Genomic DNA, 17,208 nt, shown 5'->3' with positions numbered 1-17,208 from the left:
GAACAAAGCAGGTGATGACCCAGCAAAATTCCACTGTCACTGAAAGAACACTGGTAAACATTAGATAGTTACAGGTGGGGATTCACCCAGAAAGTGAAATATGTGGAACAGAATATCTTCCATCGATGTGAAATTAGAACAGTAGGCACTCTCTCAAGTTTCATGTAGTAAGTTGCAGCTGCTTTTAGAGAAGATGACAATTTTGTTTTCACACACTTACCTCAATTCCTATTTCAAATCCTCCACCAAGCCCAGCTATGCCAATGGCTGAAGGTGCAGACCATTCTAATAAACACAAAGAAACAAATGTTACTCTAACATTAAACCTCCTTGGAACACAAATACGGGAAGGAAAAATGCTACAATGTGAATAAACAGTACTTCTTTTAAAATAATGAGACTTCGGTATTTCTTCCTATGTTTAAAATGTTCTCTAATATGCACATATATAATTTTTAAGTTAAAAATATTTGAGAGGTATTAGATATTGAGTCTCACAGACTCACAGATCCATGTCCCCTTATCTTTCTCTACAAATGTGCATAATACCAAACCACTGAATCCTCACCTACTAAACATATCTAATTTTACCTATCAACATTTGTATGATGTTTTACAAAATAATTGAGCTGTAATTCTAGTTTCTAGTTTAGAATTTTATCATAGATACAACATAGCAAAAGGATTCAAAAAAGTTCATTATAATCATCTCTAAGGGTAACACAATAATAAACTGTTTCTATTATAAGTCTCTGAGGGCAAAAACTGTTTTTTTTCTTTTTTTTTTTTTTTTGCCTATTCGAAGCACAAGAAATAGGCTCTATGTTCAATATTATTAAGATAAATTTCCTTACATTTGAAAACTTAGTACAATAATTCCATTTGAATTAGGGAAACAATTAATTTGATGGGGAAGGGTGGGATAGTCTAGATAAAGTACTTTCTGAAAATGCTTATTAGCTTCCTAAACCTAATTTTGTGTTCTAGATAACAGGATGTTGCTTGAATATATTCAGAACGAATCTATCCAGGCTTAGGGGAGTTTGTATTACAGAAATCAGTGTCATATAACCCCAGAGTTGTTTTCTATTTCTTACCGTAGGAACTGCTGCTGTTTGAAGACTGCCCATCTGGCCAGGATCTGGGGAATTTGCTGCCTCTTTTTTTTTTTTTTTAATGTTATTTATTTTTGAGAGAGAGAGAACATGAGAAAGGGAGGGGCAGAGAGAGAGAGGGAGACAGAATCTGAAGCAGGCTCCTGGCTCTGAGCTGTCAGCACAGAGCTCAACATGTGGTTTGAACTTACGGACTGAGAGATCATGACCTGAGCCGAACTCGGATGATTAACCAACTCAGCCACCCAGGAGCCCCAGGGAATCTGCGATTTCATTTGGGCAGCCTTTAAATTACCCTCTGAAGACTGAGCAGCTGGACTCAGGAAAGTGGAAGAGAGAAATGTAGGTATTTGGCCCAGTAGAAAGGTCCCCCCGAGATTCTGAGAGAGACCCCAGAGTGATAGGTCTTCCACCCTTGCAGAAAGCCACCCTGTCAGCACCACTGGGGCAGTTCACAGACTGTGAGCCCAAAGTGAAGGGCCTTTGAATGCGCTTCTACGTGGTCTGGTTGTGCTGCGGGCACGTCTGCCTGTGAACATGTGGGTAGTAGAGGAGAACTTTGTTGTTTCTGATTCATAGCCAAAGACTGAACAAAGAAAGATGAAGAAGCCTACCACACTCCTGTGAATTGTGTTCAAAATGAAAATAATCAACTTACTTCCGTCGGGAAGACGTGCCAGCACGACCCCGCTGCCTCCTCTAGCAGTCACCAGAAATCCAGCTTTTATCACAGACAAAATCGCAAGGCCCTTGGCTTTAGCAATGACATGGGCTGCAAAGTTAAAGACAACGGGCCGGTGAGCATTTTTCATGGACTTGTCTGAATCGCTGCGCAGGGGTTGGGCAGACTCAACACACACAGAGGTCTCCTTGGCAGGGCCCCAGGGCTCTCGGTAGGAGCCTTAAAGGGACGAATGAGCGGAACACAACGCGGTGAGGCGGCGCGTGCACCTGGGCCTCCCGGCCCCGGTGCTTCGCTGTGTTACGTTTCCAATGCCACACATAACATCACGAGTGCTCAACAGCCTGCACCTGCCATGATAAGTGAGGTATACGGACGAGATGTTTTTATTGACATCTACTAGCAGGACAAATAACTTGGAGATTTCAATTAATTGAGAATATAACTCATAATATAAAAAACAAGTTGCTACTTAAGATCCATGCTATACTAAGTACTGAGGAGAAACTTAAAAAAAGACTGACGTGCTGCCAACTGCAGAACTTTGGTCTGAAAGCCGTATAGTTAGTTCACCTTTTAGTAATATAAGAATCCGGATTTAAACACAGAAAAACCAAGTGATTTTGCCACTTTTTAAAAGACTTTTAAGTTTATGATCAATTTGAGTGTTCGAGTTACATATAACATATATATATTGGTTTATTCACATTTCAGAGAAGTTCATCACATAAAATGAGTTATTAATATATGCACCCACTAAACAATGTGCTTCCCTTTTCTGTGGATTTATTCACAAAACAGCATATCCTTCGAATATAAGGGAAGTCTGAACATTTAAAATTACCCCTGGACCCCAATGTTGGTCTTTTTTTTTTTAAACAGGGCAATATTGGTTTCAGGAGAATTCAGTGATTCATTGCTTACGTACAACACTCAGTGCTTATTCCAACAAGTGCCCTCCTTAGTACTCATCCTCCATCCCCCACTCACCTCCCTTGATCAACTCTGTTCTCTATTGTTAAATTCCCTTGTGGCTTGTTTCCCTCTCTGCTTCATGCCCTTCCCATATGTTCATCTGTTTTATTTCTTAAATTCCACATGTGAGTGAAACCACATAGTATTTGTCTTTCTCTGATAGACTTATTTTGTTTAGTATAATACATCCTAGCTCCATCCACATCATTATAAATGGCAAGATGGCATTCCTTTTGATGACTGAATAATATTCTATTGCATGCATGTATATATGTATATATATATTTATAAAATGTGTGCCTGTGTGTGTGTTTTATACTGGCATCACTTTTAATGTGGTTTAATTTATTGTCTTTAGTCAATAAGCCAAACCAGACACTGTCCTCAAATACACAGAAAAGGTTTTGTAGAAGTCCCTAGAAAAACACTAAATTTCGAATTATGCATGCCATTTCCAAATTTAAATCATCACAAACTCTCAGAGATAAGTCCTCCGAGAGCACGACGCTGGCGTGCAAACGTGTGTGGAGTTACTCCTAGTTAAGCACTGCGAGAAGACAAAGTTGGGCTCTTAGATTGCAATTCACTACGCGTGCCTCCCTTTTGTATTTGAAAAGGTTATAAGTATTTTCTAATGAGGTTGAAAGCTATATTGCATATCACATAGGTTCACTCTTACAACCCCATTTTGGCAGAACATCTTCCTCCATACCTCACACTGCACTCTCAATGTGTGTATGGTCAGGGTTGCCTCTATTTAGATAGAACAAAACCAGACGAACATATTTTAAACATCAGGTTTGTTTTCATAGATTTTCTACCCAAATTCAGGAGCACTAAAATAACAATAATGCCTAACTAATTTGCCAATTACCTTTTCGTGGATATCACAGATGCACTGATTACAGCTTCGCTTTCTAAACGTCATTGTATGGATCTCAGGCCCTTCACACCAGAGTGTGACCTCATACCAGTAAGAAGGTCTATAGTCGAGCCATTTTGTCTTAAATTGTTTTTTGTAGATTTTATCTTCCAACATATAATAGATCACCCTAGTGTTGATGTAAACGTCACGCCCTGCCCCTCCTCATCCCAAGGAAGGCTCTAGGAAAGGAGAGGGTGACTCTCTGGCAGCTCCTGGGCCCTCTCCTCCCCACCGCACACAGCCTGCACATCTGGGAGTAAGCTCTTCCCCAGGTTGCCGTGTAAACTGGTTTTCATTTTCCCTCCGACACTCACTGAAAGGGAGTCAGGTGGCCCTGGCAGGCAGAAGAGTCATGATGGAATTTACTGCCCAAAATCCATGAGAAGTAATCCATATTCAGATGTTTCTATGTTAGGAAATACAGTTTATTCATAAATTGTGCTAGTGGGCCATGTATGCAGATGCTGAGATATATCAAGAAATGTCTTCTATCTCCTGCTTCAGATTATTGCTACTGAAAATTGTTTTTCTGGTTGAATTTTCTTCAAGTCCTAAAGTACTTCTTTCTCAGTCTTGTGTAGACATTCAGATCACTGGAGACCTTGTGAAAAAATGCAGATTCTGATGCGTTAGGTCTAAGTGGGGCCTTGAGGTCCTGCCATTCTGAGCTGCTAGGTGAGTCTGCACTTTGAGTAGCAAGGCTCCAAGAAGCACTGTTTTCTTATGATTGGAGTAGTGGCCAGGCCAAAATAATGATAATAAGAATAATTATTATTATCATAACAAATTCAAAAGTTTTTAACATTTAAAGTCCTACTAAATAACGTTAAATATCTGGCTTAAGAAGCTAAAGTGGCTAAAAAACATAAACAAGTTTTTGTAATGCTGGATCAGAGTCATGGTGGTTAAGAGGGAATTACTCTGCAGCATTGCCCAAGCTAGTTTGCATATGAACCTTTGTCTCATGGCAAAGATGATGCTCCATGAAACAGCCTGTGGAAATAAGCAGTAGTGGCAATGGGCAGGCAGTGGGTCCCAGAGAGATCTCCAGACTCAGGTCTCACGCCGTCAGCCTCACGTTAGAATCACACAGGAAATGTTGTTTACAATGCGCACTCCTGCCACAGGGCTCCCAGGGTCTGATTCAGCAGGCTTGCCGGGAGTTTCAGCACAGTATTCTAATGACTCAAGGAATGTGACACATAGCTGTGTTGGGAATTATTGATTAACATCTTGCTAAATCACAATAAAATGTAAATATCTTATCTAGAAAGAGAAAACCCCAAATTAAAATTTACTTATGAGATTAGCTAGTGAGTTTGCAAGATAAACTTATAAGGGCCTCAGAAACTGAGGACAAAAACAGGTGAAAACCAAAGTGGGCACCGCGAAGGGGAGGCAGGACAGGGAGCCTCCACAAAGGCAGAAGGCAGAGGGAGGTGTGGGGGTCCCTGGAGACCAGCTGGCAGATGGGCCAGGAGGAAAACAGGTGCTCCATGGGCTTGCTGCTCTTAGGGGGTCCACTGATTGAGGTCAGGGACCTCAAGCACCAAGCAATTTAAACAACAGAACAACTTTAGAAATGAGTGGTATATATATTATTTACCAGGAATGATCTTATCAGGTCCATTTCTGGAAGTTATTTCTGTGAATTCCCTTAGAATCTTAGCCGCCTTTTTTGCTTCTGATTTCAAATTGGAAGGTATGGGATTATTCACTGAAAGATTAAAAAAAGAGATTTTAATGAAAAAATCTAGTAAATAGAAGCTAGAAAATTATTATAATTTCATTTTTTCTCATGGACAATTGAGTATTAACAAATTGCACCCTTCCAGACAAAGAAAATGAATTGGAAATCCTCAAATCACTGTGTCATCTCTATTTTCCTGATAAAGTCATTCTGAGATTGCAAAACCTGAAATTCTCAAAATCCAAGCAATTATGAAATCATGGGATTCTAAAGGAACATAAACAAAATATGGTCCAATCTCTCAATTATGTACCTTCTCTGTGTAAGTCTTACTTTATCTCAATACTAATTTAAAAATATTAAAATTTAAGGAATTAACAAAAGATGTAATTTACAACCATCCATAACAAAAAATATATAATTTACCACAACTGTCCAAAACAAAAAATATGAAATTTACTGTGTCTGGATACCTAGGTCAAAGATGTTCTGAACTTCTGTATAGATTGTCCTTATTAGTAAAACCCTGAGACCCATGAACTGAGCGATTACTCCGATGCATTGCACAGTACTCTACCTGTCACGCTTGCTTGGGTGTCATAAACTCATGCAAGCAAGCATGTATTTGTCCCAACAAATGTGCAGATAACCCTCCCAGACCTGAAGGACGTGGGGATAGACATCTCTTTATCGCAGGAAAAGGAATCAGCTGAGTTGAAGAAGTCAAGAAGCTTCAATGTAAAGTCTGCTATTCAGGCCATCGAATGAAATTTTCATTTCAGAGATTGTTTTCAGTTCTGAAAGTTCCATTTGGTTGTTTTTATTCTTTCCATTTCTGTTCTCATTATGTTTATGTTGTTCTTTAAATACTTGAGCATATTTTAAAAGGTGCTTTTTTTATCCTTATCTGATAATTGCATCATCTCTGGCCTTTCCAGATCTGTTTTTGACAGATTTTTCTCTAGCTATGTGTTAGATTTTTCTATCTATTTCTAGTAAAATTTAATGGTTGCTAGATATTGTGAATATAGCCACATTGAAGGTCTCGATTTTGTTGTCTTCTTTAAACAGAGCTGATAGAGTTCGGGGAGTGACTTGCATATCAGTCTTTCCAAGGCTTGCTTTTGTGTCCTGCTTGGGTACATGTACAGTCGTGGGGATGGGAGTCCTACAAGTATGGTTTGACTCTTGGGCTCTCTCCCAAGAGCTTCATGAGCTCCCCTCTTTGGACGGTGGGACCTGCTATCCCACAACCCTCACTGAACTGAAAGCCGTTCATGTCACAGCTTCCTGGTAGTTGTTCTCTGCGCCATCTTGAAAGCTTCACCCGTAAACACAGGGTTTGGTGTTCGGCAAAGGATTCACGGGTCCTCCTCCAGATTTCTTGAGTCCCCTCTCCCCTGGGAGCCTGTCTGCAGACTGCAGGTGCACTGGCTTCCCCGAACTCTGTTGTCTCTTCCATTCAGCAAGAGCACAGGTAAGTGCAGGAAAAGGGGCAATCAGGGGTGCCCTCCTCTCTGGGATCCTGGGCACACTCACTCCTCGTCCAACATAGGAGGCAGATACTTGGTATATTTTGCCCAGTTTCTAGGGCTTTACAGTCAATGGCAATGCCAGTGTCACTTTCTAAGTCATGAAGCTCACAGTGTACTTTAATTTGCTCTTTTATGATGAATGATGTTAAACATCTTTCCCTTTCTGTCAAGTCTTTTCCATAGTGTCCTCTTGGGGGGTATTTCTCTGTTTCTTATTCATTTATAAAGGAATCAACCTTTTTCTAGAACATGAGTTACAAATATTGATTTGCTGTTTGGTACTTGCCTTTTGAATTTTCTTATGCTTTTCTACATTTTGTCTGATTGAAATCAAATTCATCTTCTATTTTAAGTTTTACAAGTATCTTTAATTAAATGAAGTGATTCACAAATTCATATGGGAAAATAAACAAGCAAGAAAGTAAAGGGAAAAGTGTTTAGAAGAATAAGGAGGTGCAAGCTCTGCTGAGGCCACCACAGACTGTGAAGCCTCAAGAGTTTACTTGACAGTAGATGCAAATCTATGCAAAAAAAATCAATTTTACAAAACAGAAAATTCAGAAATGGACCCAAATATATACAATAATTTGATGTATAATAAAGACATCTTAAATCAATGTAGAAAAGCTCTACTACACAATAAATAGTGATCGTATGGGTGGGGGGGGAAGCAGTAAAAATTCATTCATAGCTTCATGCTACATAGGGATAAACTCCAAATTCACCAACAGTTTGAAATATGCCAAAAATCAAATCAAAACAGAACCAGAAATAATGGGAGAACTGCTTTTCAAATTCATAGTACAAAAGGCCCAACCAAGTATGACAAAAAAATTCTATATTTTAAATGATTAGAAATTGTGACATAGATACATTGTACACATAAAGAAGAAGTATATACATGCAAATATTGGGAGAAGAAGCTATCCCTACTATTAATATCCACCAATACTCTGTCTCCGTTTTAGCGTATGCTTCAATTGATTCCTATTGCTAAAATATGTAGATTATTTCCATTTTTAGATTTTATAGATACCACTATTGGATGACAATTATCTTAGGATAGAGTCTTAAGGGTTGGGAATCGATGAATAAAAAAAAAAATTGTTAGATTTTTATTACATTATAAACTGCCTCCTAAAAATACTATCCAGGTTTAGAATCACTGGATATTACCATAAAAAAATTTCCTCTGCCATGGGGACACTGGTAAAGGCAAAGTCCTTACATCAGAAAAACAGAATGACAAATTTTATTTGAATTTATCTGAATGCTAGTGAATTTTTCTCTTGTTTGTTTACAGTCCTGTTTTGCATATTTTATTTTCATATTCTTTGTATGTTTCTGGTGCCAGACTTCTTTTGTCTATAATCGTACTCATGCTGCAAATCTGTGTCTCTGCTTGTTTTTAAAAAAAATTATTATTGTTCAGCATTTGTTTTTATTTATAAGGCAGCATCTCTCCGGGCTTTCTACTATTCTCGTCTTTCTGACTCTTATGTGACTAAAGACTTTAATTAGAAACAACTACACAGGCATCATTCTATAGTCTCTTCCACAGCTTATATTTTATATTAAATATTTGACCCATCTCAAACTTATATTGGTATAGAATATGAAGAACCTAATATTTTTATTTATTGAATTTATGTTTTAAATATTTATTTAAACATTTAAATAATGTTTAAACAGACAGAGAAAGAGAGAGAGAGAAAGGCAGAGAGAGAGGGAGAGAGAATCCCAGGCAGGCTTCATGCTGTCAGCAGAAAGACCAATGTGGGGCTTGATCTCACAAACTGCAAGATCATGACCTAAGCCAAAGTCAGATGCTTAACCGACTGAGCCACCCAGGTGCCCCAAAATTTGGCCCTTTAAGGTACATGTTATGGAGATAGTTTTATAAGCCCTGACTTCAGGTGACACACTAATGACATACAATTGTTTTTTGATATTCCACAGTGAAGGGCATCTCCAACTTTCCAAATTGCCAGTACAGTACTGGTGTAATAGATAGCTTTTAAAAGCCATGCTTTGGTGAGCACATACTGAGATAGCAGTGGCTTCATTTCTGCCAAGGAGAAGATATGTGAGTCAGCAAAGAGTAGTCTAACTAGGAAATTGACTAACACAAATTAGTCTGTTCATAAGGTACATGCATTGACTGTAATTTGCATTATAACTAGATGAAGTATTTGAGTTCTTAATTTCTGTTTGTATCTAAGATGAGGCACCACAACCTTGCTTTTCATTAGTCGAATGAATTGCATGCCGAGGGATTGGCTTTATTGGTCTTGTGTCTGGGACAGCTAGCTGCCCACACATACGTGCGCTTCCTGTGTGACTGGGCAGCGCGGTCCCTGAGAGGCAGCTGCCCAGAGAAGGGGAAGTGTGTCACTTCTACGCCAAGACACTTGAGAAGTACTGTTTTATCCACCCTTCTTTTCTGTCACTGGCTGGCTGAAGAGGACCCTGGTGGCACAGCCACAGGACGAAAGGACAAAGAGCCCTGGACCAGCACCTGGGAGAGCAGTCCAGCACCCGGAATGCCCCCACTATCATGTGAGGGAGAAGTCGCTCTTACTATGTTGCCTAATCGAGATTTTGGAGCTGTTTATTGCAGCTAATATTACCCCAATTATTACATTTTAAAAATTAATGCTGATTTTTGAAAGTAGGGGAGAAGTATTTGTAATTTTTATTTTCTAACTTAGGATGAGATTTGACTTGTTTTATACATGTACATTTTAATAACTTAAGTAGTTCAGAGAGGTGGAAACATGGGTAAAAATGCTTATCAAATATGATCATACTATATGCTAACATTCTTATTCCTTTGATTAAATAGTATTCATAATACACTAGTTGCAAGTCTTTCTAATAAAAGGAAAGGAAAATGATTTTTCCTTTTTCATTAAATTTTAAAACCTTTAAAAAGATGTCTCTTCTCAGGGCGCCTGAGTGGCTCAGTTGGTTAAGCATCTGACTCTTGATTTCAGCTCAGCTCATGCTCTTGCAGTCCTGATATCGACCCCCAAGCTGGGTGTAGAGCCTGCTTAGGGTCTCTCATCCCCCACTTGAGAGCATGTGCGTACTCTCTCTCTCTCTCTCAATCTTAAAATATATATATATATATCTCTTCTCTATACCAATGATGCCTATTAGTGTACACAATGTTCTAGGGTCCTAGCTTCTAGGCTCCTAGCCACGCTCTGTCACTTGCCTAGCTCTGCTGTCTTCTGCTGCTATAACTCCCTCCAGCTCATCTAGAGCAGGTGTATAGCCTGGGTCCAAACAGGAAGTAGAGTGCATACAGCAGGTTGAGAGGAAGTCTGCTGTAAGAATTACCCATTCTGGATGGCACCCTGGGCTGAGAAAGCCCTTAGTAAGGACGAGTTTGGAAGAGATGCACACCTCCTTGGAGGGGATGTGGTGCCTGTGGGTGACCAAGGGGCCATGTTCCCCCAGGCTTGGCCTGCTCAGGGGTTGTTGGTCCACCCTCTGGGCCACAGGCGGTTGGCAGTTGGTAGCAAGGGCCAGCCGTGGAAGTCTGGCTGCCAGTCAGAGCTGAGGAGCTTGGTTTCTGAGTGGAGGCTCTGATGGGGAGTATCTGGCCAGGCCAAGCCTTCCTGGTCCTGAGGGGTCCTCTCGTCGCCTGTGGGTGAGTGGGATCCACCTGTGTCCTCTTGGCACATGGTTGACACCTGTGTGTCCCTCCAGTGACATTCTTCCTGCGCCCTCTACTGAGGAAGCTCCATCATTTTGCCTGCTTCATAGGAGTGATACTTTTTTTAAAATTTTTAATGTTCTTATTTATTTTTGAGAGAGAGAAAGGTAGCATGAGCAGGGAAGGGTCAGAGAGAGAGAGGGAGACACAGAATCTGAAGACAGGCTCCAGGCTCTGAACTAGCTATCTGCACAGAGCCTGATACGGGGCTCGAACCCACAAACCATGAGATCATGACCTGAGCCGAAGTCGGATGCTCAACCCACTGAGCTACCCAGGTGCCCCTTCATAGGAGGAATACTTTAAGGAACTGTGGGCTGATCCCAGAGCCCTCACTGAGGGGCACCCTGGGATGTAAGGGGCAGTAAACTGATAAGGGAACCTACAGGGTTGGCAAACTGTGGCCCTGGGCCAAGTCCAGCCATTAGCTGTTCCCCTATGGCCTGGGAGTAAAGAACAGTGTTTACACTTTTAACATTTGTGTGTGTGTGTGAAAGGGAGAGAGATCATGTGTGTGTGAGAACAAGTTGGGGAAGGACAGAGAGAGAGGGAGAGAGAGAACCTTGAACAGGCTCAAGGCCCAGCACAGAGCCAGACACAGGGCTCCATCTCATGACTGTGAGGTCATGACTTGAGCTGAAATCAAGAGTCAGACATTTAACCGACCAAGCACTGCAAGTGTTTACATTTTTAGTGACTGAAAAAAAATTAAAATATAATAATAATAATATTATGTGTGAAAGCACATTTTCAAAGGTGTAACAGGTAAAATTACATCATAGTCAGCATTACAGTTGAACATTTGTGATTTATTTCCATAATAAGTAACACTAACTTTGAATCGCAAGTAGCAAAAGGTTCTCCCATAAAGAGAATCATATTTGTCTCATCATAAGACTTGCATTACAAAAAAAGTTCTGAATTATTATATTTCAGTTTTCATAAATTAAAAAATTGTGATAGTTTATTTTCTCTCTTGTATATGTGTCTACGTATATCCTCAATTTTGTTCCTTGGCCCACAAAGCCGAATACATGTGCTATCTGGCCCCTTAAGGAAAAACACTGCCGACCTCTGACCTCTTGAAATACAACTCATTCTTCAAGACCAATGCTGCTTCTAAGTGAGACCATTCTCATACCCCTTCAGGCAACTGAACTGTCGCAAGGGCCGACCTTACGGGCCACGTGAGCGGGACTACAGTGGTTGCTCTGGATCAGCAAGGTAGCCTCCTATCTCCTGCTACCGGAGGGACCGTCTCCTCCCGGGGACAGAGCTGCTCCACCGGGGCTCACACAGACCAGCCCACCACCTGAGGAGTGCAGGAACTGACCTGTCCCCACGCTCAGTGCTCTCACAAGGACCCAGCACCCACCAAGGCTACTGGCGCTGCCTTGATCCACCTGTAGGAAAGAGTCAAGAGGCAGATGCCAGCTCTCCTCGGCCTCCACCAGGACCTTCCTGTCCCTCTGGCCCCATCCTTTTCCTCAGATCTCAGGTCCTGTAACAGTAAACACCACTATGTCTGACACTCTCCAAGTTTTATCTACTCTTTAATCTTCCCTTAAATTCCAGACTCACAATATCAATTACTTTCTCCGTCTTGGCATGAAGTGTCAAGTAAGCATTTTACACATTATATTTGTTACACGAAGTTACTTGTAATGTGCTGCCTCCTCTTCACCTTCTCCGCAGGACTTCTCTCCGGGTAGGCTTTGACCATCTGGGAGCTCACGCTCCAAACCTGGCCCAGCTGTGACTTCTTATTACCTCATAGCCACACCCACCCATCAGCACAGTCTATCAGAATATAAACCTTCAACATATACTCAAGATCTGATTCCATCTCACTTCCTCCCTACCACCAGCCTGGCCCAAAGACTCAAAGTCTCCTGGTTGGTTTCTCTGTTCCTCGTCTTGAGCTCCTATGGTAATTTCTTCAAAGAAATGTTCCGTCTAAGTAACAGCTAAAGACAACAGTACCCCATTATTTCCATCCCTCAAGGTTTTCCCATCATATGTAGTCTTCACCACGGCCTAAATCACCACTTTGTCTGTTAACCATATATATCTTTCTACATCTATATTTATTCTATTTACCTGTCAATCAATTATATCTATCTGTCTGTATCTACCATATGTATATATCCACCATGTATGCCTGTCTGTCTGTCTGTCTATCTATCTATCTGTTCTTATACATCTCCTTCACTACAATGTGAGCACCTTGGGGGTAAGCACATTGAATATTTTATTTTATTAACTGTAATATCTCCAGCAGACGCCATAATGACATACAGCTAAGTGCCCAATAAATATGTGCTAAATGAATAAAATATTTGTGTGGCTTTTGGGAATTGAAGGTCAAATCCCTGTGAGAACTAGACAAAGTTCATTTGCATACAAAATACAATTTATGGAAAAATTTGCTAAGTAAAAGCAAAACTTTCCTGGCTCTCAAGCTCTGTAACATTTCCCAGACCTTATGAGAGAGGAAGCCAGAGGGAAGCAAGGGACAGGTTGGTGGTGTAGCCCCTAAAGTAGTTCTTTCCAGGTCCTCTAGATAAAGGGAGGCTGAGAAAAGAGAAAGAAACCCATGGAGGTCTGATGGCCATGAGACCAGTAAGCAGAGTGCTCCAGGGCTGTGCACGCCCAAGGCCAATACGGCTCAGTCCACAAAGGTCCGGTCACCCCAGAAGGCATGGGGGAGCCCGGCGTTCTGCTCCCAGGAGGAAGCTGTGCGTTGCTCCAGCAGCCTGAACTGTCAGAACCTTTTGGATGCAGCAAGGGTCAGTGTAGCAGCGCCTTCAGGATTAGCAGTAACTGAAGACAAAAAGCTAATCTGAGTGGGGCGGCGAGAGCCCAGACCTGGCATCGCTCTAGAGCATGACTGCTGCCAGAGACAACCAAGAGAGCCACATTCGATAGGAAGTGAAGGCTCGTGGCGCATTTTCATATTTCGGCACTCAAGTGTGTGATTGGAGGCTCACACTCACCTAACTGCTTTTCTTCCTACTTCACGTTCTTACCTTTTCATTTCTCCACCACTAAACTGCAATCCTGACAGGGCAAAAGCGGCATTTTTTGTACTGATCTCTGTGCCCTACAGTGCTTTGTTCATATGTCTAGATTCTCCATACACCTTATTGAAATCGATTGGTGAGCTGTGGCAGAAATGTGTTCCTTCTGTTGCCGAACATCTATGTGTCTTATTTCAGAACTGGCACAGTTTGTCTGTCTTACTGATCCTGCACTGAGCAGGTGGCCCAAGTCTGAAAATCAGAACCAGTCTCCTGCCACATCAGAGCTTCAAAACAAAGATGATCGCCTATCAGCATCTCACCAAGTGCTTCGTGCAGCTGCCAGAACTCTTCTCTCACAGGCGCTTCCGTGTGAACTTGCTACAGAATTTAGTCACCACAAGAGGAGAGCCTGAGAGCAAAGCCCCACAGAAGGGCATTTGCCCAGAGCTGCAGAGAGTATCTGGGCTCTGATGGCCCTGCAAGAGCCTAGCATTGTGCAACAGCTGAAGCCACAGCAGCTCTGGACTGCTCAGTCACTGGGACCAGTATGTTTTCCTTGTCTGCTAACGGCAATTTGGATCAGATTTTCTGACACATGCAACTAAAACATGGTAAATAGTACATAAATCTCACCCCAAGAAGACTTTCTGCTGTGAACCCTATCAAGCAAACAGAATTAAACCAGTCAAATAAGCAAATTCCACAGTTGAGAGCTGCTATTGCAAACATCCTGCTGTGGGGAAAGGTCATGGCCTTTTTTGTAAACATGGGAAGGGGGCTATTGAACTTGGGAATTCAGATGCAGCCTAGGCTGCCTGCACACCACAAAGTGTGGTCTTTAAGCCTTTGTAGCTGTGAACCAAGGGCAGACAAGCCTGGTCATGGTCAGGGTGCCTTCGTGTTCAGCTGAACTATAGAAGACAATGGCTAATTTGTTTTAATAGCACAGATTCTATTAAATTGCTGATAAAATCATATTACCTAGCCATAGTTATATATAGTGAATTTCTCTGTCAGAGCCAACAAATAATAATAACAATTTAAAAATAAATCTTAGTTCCTGTCCTCAACATCAAATCATGGCTCACCCACTTTTCCTCTGCTGTGTCCTAAGGTGCAGAGAGAGCAGGGTCTGGTGAGAATGTTGGCATTATTATATCAATGAAGGTATAAAAATACAGGCCATTCATTGTTAAAGAAGACTTTCCTTTTCGGGACATTCACAAAAGTCTTGAGTCTCGTGAATCCCAAGGCAAAGCAAACTCTCTATGAATATTTGAGTTTCCTCCTAAGATTGAATGGCTGCCAAACCTCAAGCTAAGAAATTTACATTAAAATTTTCTTTAAAAAGTGATTAAAGGGTGCCTGGGTGGCTTGTTGGTTGAGCGTCTGACGCTGGATTTCAGCTCAGGTCATGCTCTCACAGTTCATGGGTTCAAGCTCCAAGTCAGGCTCCACACTGACAGCTGTTTGGGATCTTCTCTCTCCCACTCTCTGTCTCTGTCTCTGTCTCTCTGCCCCTCCTGTGCATGTGTTCTTTCTAAATAAGTAACCTTTAAAAAAGTGATTAAAGTATTTGAAAATGTCTATACTAAGATAACTTTTTTAAATTAAGAGTTTTTAAAATACTGGGGAGAAAATTTTTATTTTGGAAACTTCGAAAGCTTGAAACAAGCTTAAGCTGTGGAATTCATTTCCGTATCGGTTGTGGGCAACAAGCCAGGGGTTGGGTCCCGGCAAAACAGAATGCCAAGACCGCTGCTGGGGGTAACTTGCCACCAGAGAGAAAGACTGACCACTTTCAAGCATTTCCACCCCGCAGCCTTCATACCAAAGAGCATCCACTATAACATTTTCTTCAGTGGACTCTGGACTAGGAGACAGGTACCTATAGGAAAAGTTTACAAGCTTAGAAATGGTTTTCCAAATGTCCATTAATTTGATATTAGCCAAATTATTAGGCCTTATAACTAACACAAAATAAAGGTTAATTCACTGAATTGATAAAAACCCAACCAAATTCAAGGTAAGTAGAAAGCTGCAAAGGAAATATATAGAATTGATTACATCTTTGCCAAAATAAAAGAAACGTCATGCATCTATGTAATTTTTAAAAAGGCTTTGACACAATGACCTTAGCTTGGAAGCTATTAGAACCCTGAGGTCTTGAAGCCACTGCTAGGCAACTATGGCCGGCCACTCTTCCTTAAACTGATCCTTCTCGTTCTGTGGCCCTGGTCTAACTGCTTCCTTTGACTTAAGGGGACAAACTTATCAGTTCCAGAAATCAAAACCGGTCTCTCTGGTCACATCAGCAGCCTTGTAGTCTGAACTTTAAACCAAATTGAGCATTTGAACCCTGAACATTAGTGTATCCTATGCTCCCTCCTCTTCCCCTACCACAGGCTGCAGGTGGGGGCCACGAGTGGGGGGTGAGGAGCACTTAACCTTCAGCTCACGAAACCCTGGATTTACGCTCACTTTGATCTCTCCTCGAACTAAAAAGCGATCTTTGTTCAGAGCAGGACTACACAGGCCACTCTGGTATGATCATTTGGTGAAAAAAAAATGGACTCTTCCCAAAATAGGAAATCCAGTGTGCTTAGGTTTTCGGTGGCCTATGATTATGTCTTGTCATGATACATTCGCAAACAAGGCAATGTGTAGGACTTCTGTGACTCGCAGTCAGTCCGGCAGCACAGCCAGCCATAGTTCCCTCTGACCCACACCAGCTTTCCTTTGAAGCACCGAATCCTATTTTCAAACAGTGAGAGCTCTCCTGAGAGTAAATGCTTCCTATGTGGAATAAAGCATCAAATCACTCTTGATGAGGAAAGATTTATTATTATTTCTTAATCTTACAAAAGATGAGGGCTAGTATTTCTCATTTTACAGAAACTTTGTTTATATAGAACGTCAGTAAAGGTGTCTGGGTGGCTCAGCCGGGTAAACCTCCAGCTCTTGGTTTCAGCTCAGGTCATGATCTCATGGTTTGTGAGTTCCAGCCCGGCATCAGACAGTTGGGGGCCTGCTTGGGATTCTCTGTCTCCCTCTCTCTCTCTCTGCCCCTCCCCCACTGGTGCACACCCACATACACACACACTCTCTCTCTCCCCCAAAATAAATAAACTTAAGAAATAAATAGAACGTTAGTAAACCAAACGACTAATTTTCCTTAATTTAAACAAGACAAACAGGATGGAAGCCATAATTTATTATTCTAACCTTCAACATAGTAATTTGCAAACACCTCAGAAGTCAGGCGCTGCCCGGGTACCCCAAGTGCAGCCCGCACACGGAAGGAAAGGGCACTTAGGACACCTGTGATTTCTCTGGAGTGCAGGGAATACAGATCTTCCAACTTACCATTAACTAGGCATCTCCCACATGTCAATAAAAACATTCCTGAGAACAAGAATGCAGGACATGCATGTTCTGTAAGCAGAACAAAACCTGAAAACCTCTCCAATTGCTAAAACTTTCTGGGCCCATCAGATTCCCACTCCCTGGGGCAAAGGGCCCAGGTCTGTGTCATTCTT

General features: G+C 41.5%; 1 protein-coding gene across 4 annotated transcripts in view; it reads right to left on the bottom strand.

Moving 5' to 3' along the window:
* The window catches only part of SH3YL1 (SH3 and SYLF domain containing 1), a 48,306-nt gene that overhangs the window by 29,758 nt on the left and 1,340 nt on the right, over nt 1–17,208 (bottom strand). For all 4 annotated transcript variants that reach the window (XM_029938379.1, XM_029938376.1, XM_029938378.1 and 1 more), the window contains 3 exons: nt 5,304–5,414; nt 1,774–1,887; nt 221–285 (listed from right to left, as the gene is read on the bottom strand). In XM_029938379.1, the coding sequence (XP_029794239.1) occupies nt 221–285; nt 1,774–1,887; nt 5,304–5,414 (290 nt within the window). The remainder of the gene's footprint in view (nt 1–220; nt 286–1,773; nt 1,888–5,303; nt 5,415–17,208) is intronic.

The sequence above is a fragment of the Suricata suricatta genome, chromosome 4 (genome assembly GCF_006229205.1).
Source record: "Suricata suricatta isolate VVHF042 chromosome 4, meerkat_22Aug2017_6uvM2_HiC, whole genome shotgun sequence".
NCBI lineage: Eukaryota > Metazoa > Chordata > Mammalia > Carnivora > Herpestidae > Suricata > Suricata suricatta.
This window is presented reverse-complemented; position numbering and strand designations above follow the sequence as displayed.